We start from the raw sequence: 18,267 nt of genomic DNA on the forward strand, positions 1-18,267 counted from the left end.
GCTAACACTGCATATTTGTCTCTCCCCCTACAATACCTTTCAACCTTCACCTTGCCTGCTGTCTGGCAGGCTGCATATTGTCCTGATCACAGTAATGGCTCTTCCCTCCATCTCTTCCACTTTTAGTCACTTTCACTCAACTTTAAACAACATTCCAGGTGAGGACTTACTGCAGCCTTATGCAACAGTATCAACACCTTCAACATTTCTACCTCCTCTTTTCCTCTGCAAGCACCACTTGTGGTATTTTCCAGGCACATCACTTTGGCAGCTGACAGACATTCTCTAGCTTCAACTAGTACCCACATCCTTTCTCACCTCAGTGATTTCCAACTGATGAGCTCCCAGTTTATAGCAGACATTCATGGCATTGATTCTGCAGTGCCTTACCTTGCATTCTGAATAACTTCCCATACCTCTGCAAGCGCCTCTGCTTATTACTCTCTGTTTGCTGCCTTCAAGGGCAAAGGGAAGCTGGGCTGTGCTTTAGGTGTTGCACGCTCAAGGAGCAGAGAAGGCAGGAGGAATTTATTTGTATAGAAATAAGGGAAGGGCATGAAGAAGATGAAGGCAGTGCTGAAGGATGCTTCTTTGAAACAAAATTAGCTAAATGAGCCTTGCTCTCCAGAGTTACTTTATCTGAGGGAACAGGAAGATGAAATTGTGATGATCTTCCAGTAAATGCCATTCTGCTTTTGGATTATTGCTGGACTGAAGAGATGGGTACAGCAAATATTTTTTTCCTTTTGAAATTAAAACTTTTGGGTTTTTTAGAACTTTTCCTTTGCTATTGATGAGAAAAAATAGTTGATTTTTGGATAATAATGCAAATTCTTCTTAGCTCAGAGAATACCCCACTTTATTACATACCCTAAAATAAAATTTTAGCAGAAGTTTTAATTACATTTTACTTTCTTTAAAAGGGCAAAGATGCTTTAGAGTGTTGCTTGTTCTTATAGCAACTTGGTTTCTTTTTAACTCTCTTCCATCCCCATTATCCATTTCCTGTAACCAATTTCAGTATTACCATGGAGCTTTCACTCAAGCTGGCACACATTCAAACCAGCTAACTAAAATTAATATGTTCTGAATCTATGCTGTTATTTTTTTAATATTTAGTTAACTTGAAGCCTACAAACCTGATATAATGGGGAGGAAAAGTCTTTCCTCTCTTTTCATAAGAAAATTCCCTGGTAAATTGTGACAGAAAATACTCAGTCCTCCTCATTAAGGAATCTGTCTCACACTTCATGTGGCATGTGACTTGAACAGAAAATGATGGGTTTGCAGCTTAGAACAGAAATACCTAATGATTTTTTGAGCTTCTTGAATTCCAGAGTTGGCCATTTGATCATTGTACAAGGATGACAATTGTCTCAGTATCCTGATTAAAATGGAACAAAACATATTTATAACAATAGTTTATGCTAAGCCTAGAGATAAGAATGCCTTCCTGCTGCCAAGCAGCCATCACCCACGGCATGCAATTAGCAACTTGCCTTCCACTGGTTTGAAAGATATTACTACAATGTATGCAGATAGTAGGATTTTAAGGATAAGGTATTGAAAAATAGCTAGAAACTACTGAAAAGAAACAATAAATGTATTTTCCATCTGAAAGCTAGTGACTCTTCAGAGACACTGCACAAACCTGGCTGGTTTCCCATACTGTTGCTACAGAATAATCTTTAAACACTTCTCTTTCTTCTCGTCATTATATAGATGAAACTTGTAAAGAAAGGCTTTTGCAGTTTAACTAAGGGGAGAAATTAGGTCTTTGTGTTTTAACATAGAACAGCATTTACTGGCTTCAGACCATGTCTGTTTCAGTACAGTGTGAGATGGTCTCCCAGCCTGCACTGGGCTCTCTGACTTCTGATCATAACCCTCACTGGGTCACTGCCTTGATCTTTGGCAGTTTCACAGAGTAATATTCTATGTCAGGTATGTGGACAGGAATGCTAATATCAATATCCACAACAAAAATACCCTTTAAGGACTCATTAATTAATATTTGCATAGTATTTAAAAGAGAAATATATTAGGCATTTTTAGTAATGTGTATTATTAGCTTTGTTACAAAATCTAGTTTCTGATTAATCTAAAGAGCATTGTGGCTCCATAGTAACTTTGCCTTTTGGCCAGTAAGACTTTTAATAGTTTTTAAAAAGTCACAATGAACTGGTTAGTAACAGGCAGTTGCCCAGATGCTTCTTGCTTTTAAATACCTCGGTCACCCTAATGGCTCCCTGCAAGAAAATGTCAACAAAAATAATACCAATAAGAATTGGTGTGTGGATAAGAGATGCATAAAGTATTTAACTGAAAACTCTTGTTATTAAATGTAACTCTCCAGCCAATAACCTTTTCCTAGCTTATGGAATGATGCCCAAGGTAATCCATCTGTCTATCTTGTAGATGCAAATGGTGGTGGGAGTTGTAATAACAACCACCAGAACAAACATGCCTAAATTTTACACAGATTTCAGCTCTTGGAAGGACCAAGAGTTCATTTGCAGACTAAGAACCATGCAATGGTTAGAACTGCTCCTTGCAGGATCAGCCTGAAAGAGATAGGAATACAAGCCAAGACAGGGTTCGGTTCATTTGAGACAGATAGAAAGATTGCTGACTATGCAAAAGGAGGAAGTGTTGTGTGAAGACTTGAATTTCAAGAAAAATGTGAAGGAGAAAGAGAGCATCCATGTGTACTGGCCAGCAGTAAGAAAGGCAAAAAGCTGAGGCTATCACCAGAGGTAGGCTGCCTCTTTTTTTGCTTTCTTACAAGAAAACATCTTTAAACGTGCTCCTGAGAGAAGATGACAAAAAAGCCAAGCTGAACTGAGATGGGATTGGTGCTGGAAGTTCTTAAGCACATTGTTTCATCTTTTTCCACTGCAGTATTCCCACAAAAAGGGTATAATCTGATTGACCAGCCTGTGTGTAAGTGTGCACACATTGCTCTGAGTATGTACAAGGGCATAAGTAGTCAGCAGTGCTGTCAGAGCACAATGTTATTTATACAGATAGGAACTCATTAAGGTACAATTTTCAAAGTAATTAGGTTGAAAATAACCAATTTATCAGAAACAGGACAGATATTCAAAGAAAGGATTCACTGCCAGATACCGTCTGGCATTTCCATACCTGAGTTACACAGTTTGGTAGGAGAGTAAAGGCTGGTGTGTACAAGCATTTCATTTTTCCCAGGTTTCATTAATTCTATCCTTGGAGATAGTTAAAAGCTAACTGGACATGGTCCTGGATAGCCTGCTGCGAGTGACTCTTACTGAGCAGGAGTGTTGGACAAAATGACCTCCAACCATTCCATGATCTGTTGTGTCGGTCTATTTCCTAGCATCATCTTGAATCCTTCCCCTGGGAATATAGTTAGCTTGGGGCAACAATTTCAAATGAGGTAAATAGTTCCTTTGGCAAACATTCCCAGGCATGGAACAGAGGACAGTTTGCTTCAATGTTTGCTCTTTACTGAAAATGCAGACACAAGTCCATATGTATGTTTGGGAGCCAGGGATCAGTCCCTGCCTGGTGTAACAGCAGCAGCAGGAGGCATGGTGCCTTACCTCATGGTAAAAATACGCAGTTGCCTGACAGTGCATGTGTTTTGTGTGCAGTTCGGTGGCCCAAGTTTACCTCCCACCTTGTTTCTTGTCTGGATTGACTACTCATTTATCTCTTCAGTTCTCAGGAGATGCACATTAGATGTGACCTCAGACATTGCAAAACAACCACAATAATGCTATGGTGGTAGCACTCCGATCATGCAACACCACATTACTACTGTTTGTTTTGTGAGGTACCAGGAGCCAGGAAGAAATCTTGGCCAGAAACACCCGCAGCAATGTCTGAAGGTGTATGGCTAAGATATCACGCCCAGTTCACCTTGCAGTGACAGCTCAAGAGCAAAGAACTGAAAAGTAGCACCAAGAAAGATCAAAGCTGTTAATATTTCTGCCAGAACTGCTTGGTTCTACAGCTGCTGACTGGCAGTGCAGAAGCCCTCAGCTGTGAGATGTCTAGCACATCTCTGTGAGCATCCAAGTGCTTATGAGGACAAGTGGTATGTAACACTTCTGTCCATGTTGGCCAGCGAGAACTGAAAACCAGTGCCAGTGAGTCAGAAAGAATGGTGGAAGGGAAACCATGCACATTTGTGAGTTTGGACTCACATCCAAGAATTTCAGTCACTTTTGGCTGTCTTCCATCCAATACTTTGTAGCTTGTTGTAGGAAAAATCCATCATAACAGAGAGGCCCCAAACCGAGACTACACCGGGATATCTATGCAGTCGATAAGCCTAACATGGGAAAAAATCCCTTTGCTCAGAATACTGAGTGGGCAGCAGGATTTCAGATGGACTCTCTGTCATTTGGGTTGATAACCTCTCACAGAACAAGCCCCCAACAAGTCCTGCCGGAAGTCTAGGTCATGGGGCCTGGGGCTTTGTGCTGCTTTTTAGTTCAGAAGACATTAAAATGTAGGGATGTTCCTTTAGAGTTTGTCATGAGAATAAAAGAGAGGAACAAAGAGGAGAAAGCAGTAAATAATATTACCAAATGAAAAACTGTAAATTCTGCTGATATTTAGAAAAAGAATGTTCAGGTTACTTTAGCTTTTTTTTCTTTTAATTTTCTATCTTGAATGAGTCATAGAAAGAAAGATTTGGACAGACAACTGCCAGAGATGGAGTTAATCTGGTGTATTGAACTATCAGCCATTAGGTGAGCTAACAATCATCATGCAATTGTGGAGTAAATTAGCTAGATCAAGAGGGCGCTTGTAAAGTTTATTAATTCATTTCCCATTTGTGAAGGCTAGAAGTCAGCTAATGCAGCTCAGAGAGGGAATCACAGCTCTCTAACCCACAGCAATGAAATAGTCCCATCTCCAGAGCTGGGGATGCACAGTGGAGGTGCAGGATACAGAAGGACTAAGGGTGGGGAAAATGGGGTTACACAATTCAGTAAGGAAAATCAGCAAGACTGCAAACACATCATCTGGCGTTCTTTCAAGATTTTAACCCCGAATTGCCTTGAGAAAATAAAATTGACCTTAGGGAGTCCCCACCATTGTGCCCTATGTTTAAAACGATTAAACCACAAAATCGTGATGGGGAGTGGATCGCATCCTGAACCCACACCCACAGCGATAGGTTTGGGACCGGATTTGAACTAAACTTCCCCTCGGCACTACTGTAGCAGGGGCTTGAGACGTTTTATTTTGGAGAAGCAAAAACATAACAACGCCTTCTTTAGAACAGGGAGGGAAACCCCCGCAACAGAGGGAGTTTGGGATTTGCTGGCGATCAGACGGAGCTGCCGCGGGCAGGAGCTGCCGCAGGTGCCGCGCGCGCAGCTGGCTGAGGGCAGGAGGAGCGCGAGGGCTCGGCCCCCTGCCCGTGCAGGGAGCGGCAGTGCCGAGCCCGGCCCGCGGCGAGGAGGCGGCGCGGCGGCGCCCCCGCCCCGGTGAGCGCGGGAGCGGCGGCTCGGTGCCCCTCCTCCGGTAAGGCGAGGCGGGGCGAGGCGGGCGGCGCTCGCACCCCGGGGCGGGCAGCCCAGCCGCTCGGCTCCGCGCCGCTCCGCACCTCCCCGCGGGCGGGCGGGCCGCGGCTGGGGCGGTGCCGCGCCCGCTGGGTGCAGCCGTCTCTTGCCCGGAGGAGGCTCCGCTGGACGAGAGAGGAGCTGCCGCGGGCACTCGCCCTCAGGCGGGCCCCGGGCCGGTGACATGCTGGCGGAGCGCGCCTGGAGGTAACGGTTGGGGCGGGGGCTGCTCTGCGCGGTGTCCCCGGGCCCAGGGAAAGGGCGAAGTCTCCCAACTCGGCGGGGCAGCCGGTGCGCGCTGCTTGGCCCTGGCCGCCTCTCCGTGTGCCTCGCTCTGCCCCCCGCAAAGTTGTTCGCTGCCGGCAAGGCGCTGTCCGAGCCGCTCCGGAGGCTCTGAGCCGCCGCGGACACCGACTGGCCCGGCCCGGGAGCGCGGCTACCCGGTGAGTGCGGGGCGGCAGCGCTGCCGGGGCTCCAGCTCTAGCAGACGGGCGCGTACCGGCTGTCCCGCTGCGTGGCGGGAGAGGGCATTTGGGGGTCAGGTTTGTGTTTCTTCGGTGTTTATTTTGTTTTGTTTCTGTACCGGCTCACTTAGCATCTCACTGCTGCTGTGGTACCCGCACCAAGCCCTCAGCGCTTGGCTCGTCTCCTCCCGGAGCTCTTCTGTGCGACGTTGTTGCCCTCTAGTGTTTGTGGACGTAGGTCGATTGCTGTGTTGAGGAGCAAAATTAGTCCTCGTACAGCAGTAATTATTAATAACTTCAGATGTTCGGAGTTACTTGGATCTCCAAAACCTCTTGCAGGTATTAGTGCATGTTACTGCTTATCTCAGCTGTCACAGGGAACCTTTGGGAATGGATAGAAAACTTGCATTATGTAATCTTTTGCATTATGACTTGTGGTAGAGAATTGCTGCAGGTTTTTGTGTTTTGGGGGTTTGATTTTTAATAAAACAAAAAGTGGAAGAAAATTTTTTTCTGACTGTCATTATCATCACTTGGATCTCTCAGGAGTGGTGATAAACTCTGCTGTATTAACCCTTTAAACTTGGCTTTTGCTTGGGAGTTGTGGAGGGAGAGGGAGAAGTGGTATGGGCAGGGACGCAGTAACGTGCTGTACATTTGTCTTAAAGACCTTGGGCAGATCGTTCAGCCTTAGATAGTGATGCTTCCACCAGTGCTGAAAAATCATTGGATTTGTCTCAGAAAAATTGTGTGAAGTGTAGTGGTACTTTCTTTGTAGAAAGTGTAATGTAAAGGTAAAGTGGTAATTTGAAAATCAAATCCAAGTTCTGTGCTCTGTTACAAAGTCTTCCGATCCTTCTTTTAAAGCATTTAATCGTCATAAATAAAGTCTATTTAATCTTCACAACTATTTTCAATGACAAATCCTAATGCATGAGCTTCTAGCCTGTAAGGTTATCTAGTAATGCACCATGAACCAGTGCAGACATAGCTGCTGAAAACTGTTTGCCCCAAGCACTTGAAAAAGCTTGTCTGCCTATCAGGTTTTTCTTCTGCCTAAGCCATTCTGTTTGTTGTGGGTTTATCTATCTATATCTATGTGGGAGAATGTTAGGTCTTCCATATTCACACATTACAGGTTTTGTTACGTGATACTAAAGGGTCTCAATGTCTTCCCTTGACAGTTCATGTCTCATCTCACCATCTCCTCAATCAAGTTGAAAATACCTTCTTAATAGGCAGTGGTGAGCTCTCATTCTCAGCCTGGGTTTGCTCATCTGAGTTACCACGGCTTGAGTACTTCAGCCAGTAGAGTAATGCTGCAAGACAGAGCTCAGTGTTTGGAGACACAGTTTCATATTTTCAAAAGCAGTTTAAAAATTGGATCACTGCTGTCCATCTCAGGGTTGGTTGTTTCCAAAGGCACTTTGCAGCATCTTACCATGTCATTTGTATGTCCAGAGATTTCCATTTCAGTGATGCTAATGTAATGACTTTGGAGTACTTCCTTTAAGGTCATATTTCAGGGTGACTGGCCAAAGCAGGGTTTTATGTTCAGAGCAATTAAGTAGCATTTAAATGCCCATATTAACATATTGTACAGTATGTCTGGGTTTTGTCTATCCTTCATTTGAAACTTGTTCTTCATTTAATAGATCAGAAGCATGGTGCTGGCACTGTGGTAGCGGCCAGTTTGCTAAGAACAGAACCAGAATATAATGATGGGGATTGTTAGAAGAGGAGAAAGGTATTTAAAAATACATCCAGGTCCATGTAACCAGACAAATCTAATGTATCTGAATACCAGTGATGACTAATCAGTCCTGAGCTAGCTCCAATTCTTGGCAGTTCTTGATGAAAAGGAATTTTGTTACCCTTTAATAATATTGTTTCTGTCTCTATGTAAGTATGACACAACTTACTGTTTTTAATCAAGGGCCACAGTAAACTGTTGCCCTTGCACAGGCCCAAGGTAAGACTAAACCAGGGGTTTTTTACTGTGCTTTGGAAAATGGGATTTGAGAGCAAATTCTTACTGCTTGTGGATGTTTTAGCTCAGCCCATTGTTTTAATCTTGATAGTTTTTAACACAACTGATTTCAAGAAGGATGTTTCTTATAGTTCTTAGAATCTTATTGATATTCTTGATACAACTTCGATATTTTTTTGTTTGTTTTCAGTTTCAGGTCTGTCTTTATGTTGAAAGCCCGATTTCCTATTTGGGCATCTATTCATTAGCGTATGATAATGTGAACCTCAAATTGATGCCATTAGAGGGATTTCTTTTTTTTTACTTCCATAAAACATCAGTGCTAATTATGAAACTGAATGGTCAGAACCAACGTTTTTTAAGCTACTGAATGCAGAGGATGGCATGATTCTGCTGTATGGGAAAGCCAGTCACACAAAGCCCATGGAAAGGGGCTGAGTGCACCATGAAAATCTTGGTGCAAAAATTACACCAAGGAGGGCACAATGCTTGTGGGGTTGCCATGACAGAGCAGAGACTGCCAAAAGCTGCCCAGGAGTCTGAGCCCTGGCACTGGGTTCCAGCCTAACTGCAGACTTCTGGGGAGGCCGCTGTGGTATTGATAATACGAATTTTGCTGCTAGAAAACATAAAAAACAAGACTTACAATTTCATGTTCTTTATGTTCACTTACTGCATCTCATTAATAGCCCAGTCCTCAGCCAGTTTTGTGTCCTGTAAGTATTTCCATTAGGGTTATTGTGCTGAAACAAAGCCAAGAATCTGGTTATTTATGCTTAGCAAAGAAATAACAAACTAAAAGCTGCAAATGGTAGGAACTCACCAGGCTCCTTTTGGTGCAGTTCAGCTTTTTTGAGTTCACCACAGTATTTGTTCTCTCATCAGCACTAACCTTGTTAGTGAATTAAACAAAAAAACCAAAAGCCACATAACCCCTCGCAAAAAAAAACCAACACACCAAACAAACAAAAAATCCAACCCTGAACCACAACAAACCTATAGCTGAAGATCTTGATACTAATGCATCTATTTCATGCTTGTTGTCTGAAAGCACCTGTAAGTGTGAATATCTAGAAGTACTGCTTAGAACTGTAAATCTTCCAATTAATACAGTGATATTTATTTCCTGTACCTATAAGATTTTACTGTAAACTGCCCTGGGCTACAGCAGTCACTTTTAGGGTAGATGGGAGTGATATTGAGTCTTGCTGTACTCAGGATAAAATGCAAAACTTACTTCTATGACTCAGCTTTCTCTTAACAAGATCTCTGTAGCAAGTCCACAACTTAAAAACAAAGTTCTTAATGTTCAGAGATGGTAATTTTCACATTGAGGAGGCATTTTGATACCTCATACTTGGAAAAACACAGGTAAAAGCTTCTAGTCTGAAGTTTCAGGTGGCATGAAAAGGCAAAATTCTGTAGGATATCAAATGCCGATTCCTCTAAACTAAGAAAGCTCTAGATAAAAACCAGAGACAGCTTTTACTGCTTTGCTTGGTAGAATAGAATAGAATTAACCAGGGTGGAGAAGACCTTTGAGATCATCGAGTCCAAACTATCATCCAGCAATATCTAATCAATTAAACCATGGAACAAAGCACCCCATCTAGTATCTTCTTAAGCACCTCCAGTGATGGTGACTCCACCATCTCCCTGGGCAGCCCATCCCAATGGCCCATCACTCTTTCTATGAAGAACTTCTTCCTAACATCCAGCCTAAACCTCCCCTGGCACAGCTTGAGACTGTGTCTTCTTGTTCTGGTGGTGGCCACCCAGGAGAAGAGACCAACCCCGACCTGGCTACAACCTCCCTTCAAGTAGTTGTAGAGAGCAATAAGGTCTTCTCTGAGCCTCCTCTTCTCCATGCCAAGCAACCCCAGCTCCCTCAGCCTCTCCTCATAGGGCTTCTGCTCCAAACCCCTCACCAGCTTTGTTGCCCTTCTCTGGACACGTTCCAGCAATACAAATTATTTCCTTGGTAAAACCTATTTCAGCATGACTTTTATGGAAGATTGGATTCATACAATGTCAGACACCCATTTTCAAGTGCTTTGAATGTAGGTGAAACTACATCCTGTTTTCATGGAACCTCCATTGAAAGCAGTGGGCTGACTGCTTCATTAGCTACAGGTCTTTTTCATAGGTTTTCACTGAAACAATGCTAGCCAGCTTCAACTCTTCTGCATTGTTTATAGACCATTTGATTTCTTTATTGTTTATTAAACCAGGATGTTGTGGTGGTTTTGTTTATTCAGGGTTTTGTGGGTTTGTTTCTTTGGGTTTTGGTTGTTTTGTTTGGGTATAGCAGTTCAAGCTATCATGACTTCTTCACTCTTTTGTCATGAAAGTAAGACTCCATCAGTACTGTCCTGTTCTGAAATACTGCTTCTAGTAACTTGCCCACTGCTCTGAATTCCACCCCTTGTCTGGCTCTGCTGTTGGAAGCAATACAAGACCTGCACCCTTTCCCCAGAAGCCACATCTAAAGTTGTGATAAAGGTCACTGTAATAATAGTACTGATAGATCCTACAGTGTGTTGTAGGTGATACACCCTAAAGATACCTATACCACTGTCAATTCTGCTGCATAATGACTTAGTTTAGCATGGAACTGTAAGATACCACTGGAGTATCTATCATGGACTGTTGCTCTGATAAAAATGCTGCTGTTTCTCTTATACCTTGTCAAGGCTTTGAAACTATTTTGATGTTACTAAATGCATGTTCTCTTTGTAGTTTTTTGTTTGTTTGGGGTTTTTTCCTATGTTCTTTTGAACTCTCACTGCAAAACAGTATTAGAGTAAGTGGAAATTACATACACAAAGTTGATTCAGGAGAGCAGGCATTTAAAACTTGTGCCATATTCTCTTCAATTCCCCTTCCTTTCTGTCTTCACTGCTGAGTGGATGCCAAGTCTGTCTGAATCCTGCTGGGTCTTGGAGAATTCCTCATTCCCCACATCTGTGTCAAGCCCCACATCTGCTTTGGCATTTCCATCCACTCCTCCTTACATCTGTACTCTGTACCCCGGGGAAGTACCTGCAATTAGGAGCTAAGGATACTATAACAGAGATTTCCTTGAAGGTTTTGGGAGTGGCTTCTGCTTCTCTGCTCCGTGGAACAGCATTAGGAACTGCATCATTGCTGCAAATGTTTCAAGTGCTCCCTCTGCTTACTTTAGCAGCCCTTAGGTTGCAACCATTCTGTACTTTCTCATTCAAACAACTCTGTTTAAATCAGCCCTTTTTGACTATGAACATAGGTCACTAAATTTTTCTTGCTTCAGACAGGGTTCAAGTGACTGTCAGAGGCACAAGCTGGTAAAAGAAACTTCTACATCATGCTGCTGGGAACTTCCTCTCAATAGGACTTTGGTGGGGCTTGTCATAAGAATAGGGGTATTTAGGGGCCATGTTAGAAGAGCTTGGGGCTCAAAGAAGCAAGTGGACATTGTTCTTGTGTGGTGGCTGACTGTCATTTCAAGAAGTGATCCATTGGACTTTTGCCAGCAAGAGTTCCACTTTGCAGGCTCACATCCCTTTTGTGAAGCAGGCCTGAGTTCTCTGTGAGGTAAGCTAGCCAGGCCTATGGCTATTGAAGATAAGTAGGTGTATGTACAGCTTTTGTACAGAAAGCAGTATTCGTTTTAGCCACTAAAATCATGAGTTTCTTGGCATTCAGGCAGCTGAACTGGAAATGCAAAATGAAGAGAATCCTTTGTGTGTGTAATGAAAAATCAGCTGTCTGGAACCATCTCTCTGGTTTTACTCATTCAGGACAGAGCTACTTCTTACCATATTAAATATCTCTTTTCTGCTATCTAAACATATTCTTGAAGCTAGTGTGACAAGGATTTGACATCCCAAAACTTTCAGATTGTTGTTAGGTCTTTATTTTTTGATGCACTGGGATTGTTATTTTTGTCTAACACTGATGAAAGGCAAGTCTTGGGTGAAAGGCCAATCTCCTGGCTTAAAGCTATGTGCCAGTTTCTGTGCAGATGCTGGTGAGGTTGAAAGCTGAGTGTAAATCCACTCAGAACAGAGACTGACTTATACACTGAATTATTTAATGCCTTTTTTTTTAATACAAAGAACTTCCAACAGTTTGCAAAAGAGTACAGAGAGCAGTAAAATGCTATTACTTTACCTGTGATGTTGCAGGAAAAAGTGTAGTTTTGTTTGGAAAATACTCCTGTTAATACTTGTAACATAGAGTGTGTCAATACATGTGTATGCAACAGTTGAAATGTGCATGTTTTGATAACAGCTTCCTGGTTCTTTAAAAGTCAATATGAGACAAAATATCTTTAGTCATCTAAACTGATGTTCCCCCAGCTTACTAGGGGTGGATGGAAGAAGATTATAAATTTTCTTCAGTGTTTATGTAATCAGCAGTTAACTCAGAGTTAAGTTTTATCTTTGGGTAAAAAATATTCAGAAAACCCAGTAAGCTATTTGCCACCATATCTTGCATTTCAGAGCCTCCTGTGCTAACCCCTCTTTTACTTGATCCTCTGGGCTAAGGAGCCTGTGAGACTGAGACATTCAAATGCACTTGGCAGCTGGTGGTACCAGGAAGAAATAACACTACTAATGCACACTTTCATAAAGAATCTATCAAAGCTTTGAGCTGTTTGCTTCTGAACATGCTGTAGTGATTCCTTTGCTCACCATTAGTTCAAGTGTGGTGATATTTCACAGGAGTGATGCCTCAATTAAATCTCTGATTTTCTTTTCTTCTAGACTATACCTTCTGTAAAGCCCTGTGGAAGATAGATGTGTGTGCTGCAATGGTGACATAAATATTTCAGAGGACTGGAACAAATTGTTGAGAATCTGTGTTGGTTTTTAATGCTGTTGTCGAGAACAATCTAAGGCAAGTAAACAACATGAGTTTTATCATGAAACTTCACAGACATTTTCAAAGAACAGTTATTTTGCTGGCCACTTTTTGTATGGTGAGCATAGTTATTTCTGCATATTACTTGTATAATGGCTACAAACAGGAAAATGAACTTCCTGAAGTCTCTTCAGAACTGGAATGTGGTGATCCTCAACTATTGCCATACAAGCTGATGGAGATGAAGACCATGAAGCCTGTTGATCCCCTGAGGACAGATCTTGTAGTGCTGGTGTTTGTGGAAAGTCAGTACTCAACATTAGGCCAAGACATAATAACCATTTTAGAATCTAGCCGATTTCAGTTTCACATTGAGATTGCACCTGGAAAAGGTGACCTCCCAGTGCTTACAGACAAGAATAAGGGCAAATATGCTCTCATAGTATATGAAAATATTCTGAAGTATGTTAATATGGACTCTTGGAACAGAGGCCTTCTAGATAAGTACTGTATAGAATATGGTGTAGGTGTTATTGGATTTCACAAAGGCACTGAGAACAGCTTGCAGAGCTTTCAGTTGAAGGGCTTTCCTTTCCATGTCCACAGCAATCTGGCTATTAAGGACTGTTGCATTAATCCTCATTCCCCACTGCTCCATGTGACTAAATCTTCAAAGCTTGAGAAAGGTCCCTTGCTTGGAAATGACTGGGCAGTTTTCCAGATTAATCATACAGCTTATCAACCAGTGATATTTGCAAAAGTAAAGACACCAGAAAACCTTTCACCACCTGCTGCTCTAAGTGCTCTCTATGCCACAGTAATTCATGACCTGGGGCTCCACGATGGGATTCAACGAGTCCTTTTCGGCAATAACTTGAATTTTTGGCTGCACAAGCTGATTTTCATAGATGCCATCTCTTTTCTGTCTGGCAAGAAGCTCAGACTCTCCTTGGATAGGTACATTCTGGTTGACATAGATGACATCTTCGTTGGAAAGGAGGGAACGAGAATGAACACCAACGACGTGCAGGTAAAGTATGTGCACAAACTAATAGTTATTGCATCAGAGTGCCATTTTTGGTCCTAAAGTGCATAGTTATTAAGAGTTGGAATTGGGAAAATGCAGACCAGTAGGTACCAACACAAAATGTCTGGGCTTTGAAAGAGAAGCCAGTCTGTCTGGCCTTGAGTAGGTAGCAATTCCAGGTGTAGCAGGTACTTTGGCCTTCAGGCTGGAGAAGAGTCCAGGCAGTGTCACTTGGAGCTGTGTTAGAAAAGAATGCAAGCTCAGACAACTCACTGGTTACTATCATTTGTTTTCTCTCAAGTGATGTGCAAGTCCTTGCTGAGCTATGTTCTATAAACAGGTTGATGGGGACCTCTGAATTCTCTTCCCCTTACTATATATGGAAAATAGTCTCCCAAAAGGAAATTAAAAATAACAGTTGCTAAGTAACTGATAAAGAAATGAGGGTAAGAGTGGGTAAGAGTGGTAGTGTTTTCACACTCCTCACAACCCACCCAACACACCCAATTCTAAACATAAATGCAGTGTTTAACTATCCAATCTGACAATAGCTTTCATCTAAGCACATGCTTCAGTGGCATTTGAAAGTAGCACAGGACTTCAGGGATGGACCCAAGTGCTGCTCATATCTAATGTGTGTGTTGCTAGTTTTACAAGCAGGAGTTAAATGTGGTGAGCAAAAGTAAATATCAGCACAAGCTTTGAAGAGCAGACTGGACTAGTAGCTGTTTGGAATCGGTTTCAGATGTCTGGAGTTAGTAGCAACATTTCACCTTTCTTATCTCTGTTATGGCTCTTCCTTGCAAGCAAGGTTTGTGTTAATATTGGTCTTAAAAGCTCGCTCTGTCACTAAATGACTTGACAGTTTTAACATTTGAAGTTGCACATTCCTGAAGGTCATTTTTCACTCTGTTGTGCCATTCGAGTGAGGTGGTGGTTATAGCTCAGCAGAGGTAACATCTCAAGGTTATTCTTTGCTGCATACCTGGCTTTTGTTTTGTGAAACAGGTAGTCAGAGGTCACCTTGCCCAACTGTACTTGGCCTAGAAGTGAAAAATCTCTAAGGTGCTGGTTGTTGCCCTGTTTGTGCTAAAAATAAAGAAGAATGTTTTGTTAAAACATTCATAGCTGAGAGGAACTGGGAAAAGGAAAGGCACTGACAGCACTGCGTGTATCGGTGTTAATCTATTTGTCAAGCTGCACTAACCCTGCATATTTGCTTCTTAAGCAAAGGTTTGAACTTGCATTTACACTTTTAATTTGCTTCAAAGCTGCGGCATACTCTTTTCCAAAGATTCTCTGCACAGGCAGTTAGAACTTAGGATCCTACCTCCTTCCTGAGTAGGTGTTTTCCTTCTGTACGCAAATTGCACAGAAGACAGCTGGAGTAAAAGGTGAGATTCAACAAATGGTGTTTCTAGGTAGAACACAATGGCAGTATTTTACTTAGTTTGGAAAGCGTGCTTTGAGAATTTCCTAAATGCAGACTCCAAGGTCTGACCCACATCAGTGTCGGAACTCCTGTTCTGCAGACGCAGCAGTTTCTGGAAACAAATTAGATAAATAACACCTGAATAAATCTCTTACTGTGGTGTGCAGTAGCAGTTTGAAACAGTATGTTTTGTGTTGTGTCTCTTTGTGAGTGGCACCTTAGGATTGTCATTTTAGGATGAGATAGGATAATTAATTGCCAGAATTACTTACTGGAAACAGGAGGCTGTTTGAGACAAATTTAATTAAAGCAGATATAAAAGGATAAGCTGTATTGTTTCAGGAGAATAATTTGCAGTGTGTCAGAATGTTGTCTTCCCAAAATAAACCTGTCAAATTAAATAGAAGTAATACCAAAGTGGAAATAACTTTTAAGTAGGATAATTTCATTTACTCAGAACTGTGTTCTGAAACAGTGGAATCTGAAAAAGAGTTCCCTTCTGATTTTTCATCTACTTAAAGTTAAAATGTTCTGTTAAACATATTGTTAGGACTGTCAGATGCAATGCATCTTCATTACTGTTAATATCAAAGGAGTTATCCTCTGTGGCACAATGGCATGTGGAAGGAATGAAATAAAATCAATTTGGGCTAGTTGAAAATCTGTTATTGTGAAGTATGTTTGTGGATAAGTGACATCCTATTAAACCGGAGAGGCGCACTGGGTTCTGCACAAGTGTGAAAACAGGTTGCTAAATGTAGACTTGTATAATTTCAGTACTCATGATTAACCCATTTCTATTAAGCTTACATTTTAAACAGCAGTATGGATCCAAGTATAATGCTTTTTTGCATTTTGCTAGTGTAGTCATTACATTGCCATTCACAGAATGACTGAGGTTGGAAAGCACCTCTGGCTGTCATCTAGTCCAACCCCCCTGTTCAGTCTGGGCCGTGTCCAAGCGCCTTTGACTGTCTGCAGGGAGGGAGACCCTAATTGCATGTAAGGCCAGGTTTTCAAGGGAATGTCTCCTTCAGGTATCTAAATGAGATTTGCAAAGTGGCCAGAGTGGTTAATGTTTGGATGGTAGCCTAGACTGGCCACTTTCTCAAAGTTTGCTAATTGGAGATGAGCACTTAAGAAAATTGCTACCGTAAGGTTAAGTGGTAGGTTTTCTGTCGGTATTATATATTGACTTCAGAAAAGGTCAAGCCAAAAGCAAACCCTCCAGAATGAGTATCTTTTGCACCTCAGGCAAAGTGGTGGTACTACAGCATATCTATAGTGTCAGGGACACAAGTGTGAAGAGCCCTTCTGAAAATCTTCAAACATAATTTATCAACCTGAATCCTGTGAAACTGAGAAATGGTTTATTTCATTCAACAACAAATGAAGTTTATTGTAGTTTCACCACATCTTCTTCAATTAAAAAAAAGAAAGAAAAAGGAAAGCAAGCAAACATCTTGCAACTGTACTTGAGAATTTGAGAGTCCCTGATTGTTAGAAATTTGCCTGTCGCTGTGTGAAATCAGGACTGATGGAACATAGTTCTTCAATGTGACATAGTGAGTGGCTGTCACTGCATCACCAATAACCATCCATCTTCATATTTATTTACTTTATCTTTCTCTGGTATAATAGAAATAATGGAAGAGAACATTTTCATGGTCTTAATTGCCTCCCACTTTGAAAATAAGCTTGGTACTGTCATCTCGAGGTTCATTTTTCAGTAACATTTTTCCTCTCTAATGTCTGTCAGGCAGGAGGGACCATTATGCCGTGACAGTGTTATGTTTTATTTTCCTTGTGTCTTTTAGAAGGCTAAGAGGCTGTGCAGTGCAAATAATTCATTTAAATGGACATACACAGAAAGTCTATCTTTATATCCACAGAGTAAGTTTATCTTAATAGACCATGACTGTTCCTAGCTGATGGTCTACTAATTTAATATCTTTTTTTTTGTTACAATTACTCTTTGTGGAAATTTTTGTAATTATATTGAGATATTTTCCAAGAGCAAAGCAGCTGGTAATAGAGGGGAGATTAAATACAATGTTTTCCATGTTGACAGTCAGTCTAGTGCTGGTGGTGTGGGCAGTAAGCTGGTACCTTTTTCTTCATTTCCCCAATGCAGGCACTTTCTGTATTTCCTTGAGAGTTGATCACATTTTGCAAACGAAAAATTAGAGCACTTAAAATTATTTTTTCCAAATAATTAGCTGTGTGATCTGCTCTTGACTGTCTTGTCCTTTGTGTGCTTTTGAAAAGAGGCATTTGGAATTGAAGTCAGGATGGGTCTCTCTTCACTTTCTTCGTGTCAGTCTAATCTTTTTCGGCGCTTGTAATTATTCTTTTCTAATGGCCAAGAAAAAGGCTTCATATTAACCATATTCATTATTGGGAGGGGGGATGATAAATCTCTTTTTTTTCCTTGCTCTATTTTATGAGCACTTAGGCACTGCAGTTAGTAGTGTGCATTGAAATGGGCAATGCAAACTTGAATCTGCATTCTTTTGGCATTAGAGTATCGAAGAGTTGGACATCAAGAGCTGTCCTCTTTGTGTGCCATCTGTGCCAAATAGTGTTCTCATAATGGAGAGTATTTAGCCAAAAGAATAGACTTGTAGTGTTTTAGGCTCCATCACTTGCAGTCTGTCATCTTGCCCAGACTTTGATGTTTAGAATGTAGACAGCTATATAGCAGCTAGTCCTCTAACCTTCCTTAGAAGACAACATAGAAAAATAGCTTTCCTTAGACAGACATTAAGTGAATTGTACCTTAAAAGTATGTGTTTGTTTCTGTTGTTGACTGAGATCAAATATAAATATTTGCATTTGGTCAGATCAGTCTTCTTCCGTGCTCCAAAGCCAGTGGTGTCAGTTTTGTATTCTTTCCTTGGTGTACTGGTGGCCTAATCTTTCATTTAGTATAATCCCATTTTGTTTAA

The 18,267-nt window shown here is 41.6% G+C and overlaps 1 protein-coding gene across 3 annotated transcripts in view; it reads left to right on the forward strand.

Annotated features, from left to right (window-relative positions):
• LOC137448917 (bifunctional heparan sulfate N-deacetylase/N-sulfotransferase 3) overlaps nt 1-18,267 on the forward strand; it is a 124,010-nt gene that overhangs the window by 62,071 nt on the left and 43,672 nt on the right. Inside the window, exons 1-2 of one of the 3 annotated variants that reach the window (XM_068153923.1) lie at nt 5,677-5,768; nt 12,764-13,890. In XM_068153923.1, coding sequence (XP_068010024.1) covers nt 12,910-13,890 — 981 coding nt within the window. In that variant the 5' untranslated portion in view covers nt 5,677-5,768; nt 12,764-12,909. Of the gene's footprint in view, nt 1-5,676; nt 5,769-5,837; nt 6,005-12,763; nt 13,891-18,267 lie in introns of those variants that run through there. The other 2 variants (XM_068153925.1, XM_068153924.1) reach the window with 2 other exon arrangements.

Source organism: Melanerpes formicivorus, unplaced genomic scaffold, assembly GCF_026170545.1.
Source record: "Melanerpes formicivorus ecotype bairdi unplaced genomic scaffold, bMelFor1.0.p_v2 SCAF_27, whole genome shotgun sequence".
In the NCBI taxonomy this organism is placed as follows: domain Eukaryota; kingdom Metazoa; phylum Chordata; class Aves; order Piciformes; family Picidae; genus Melanerpes; species Melanerpes formicivorus.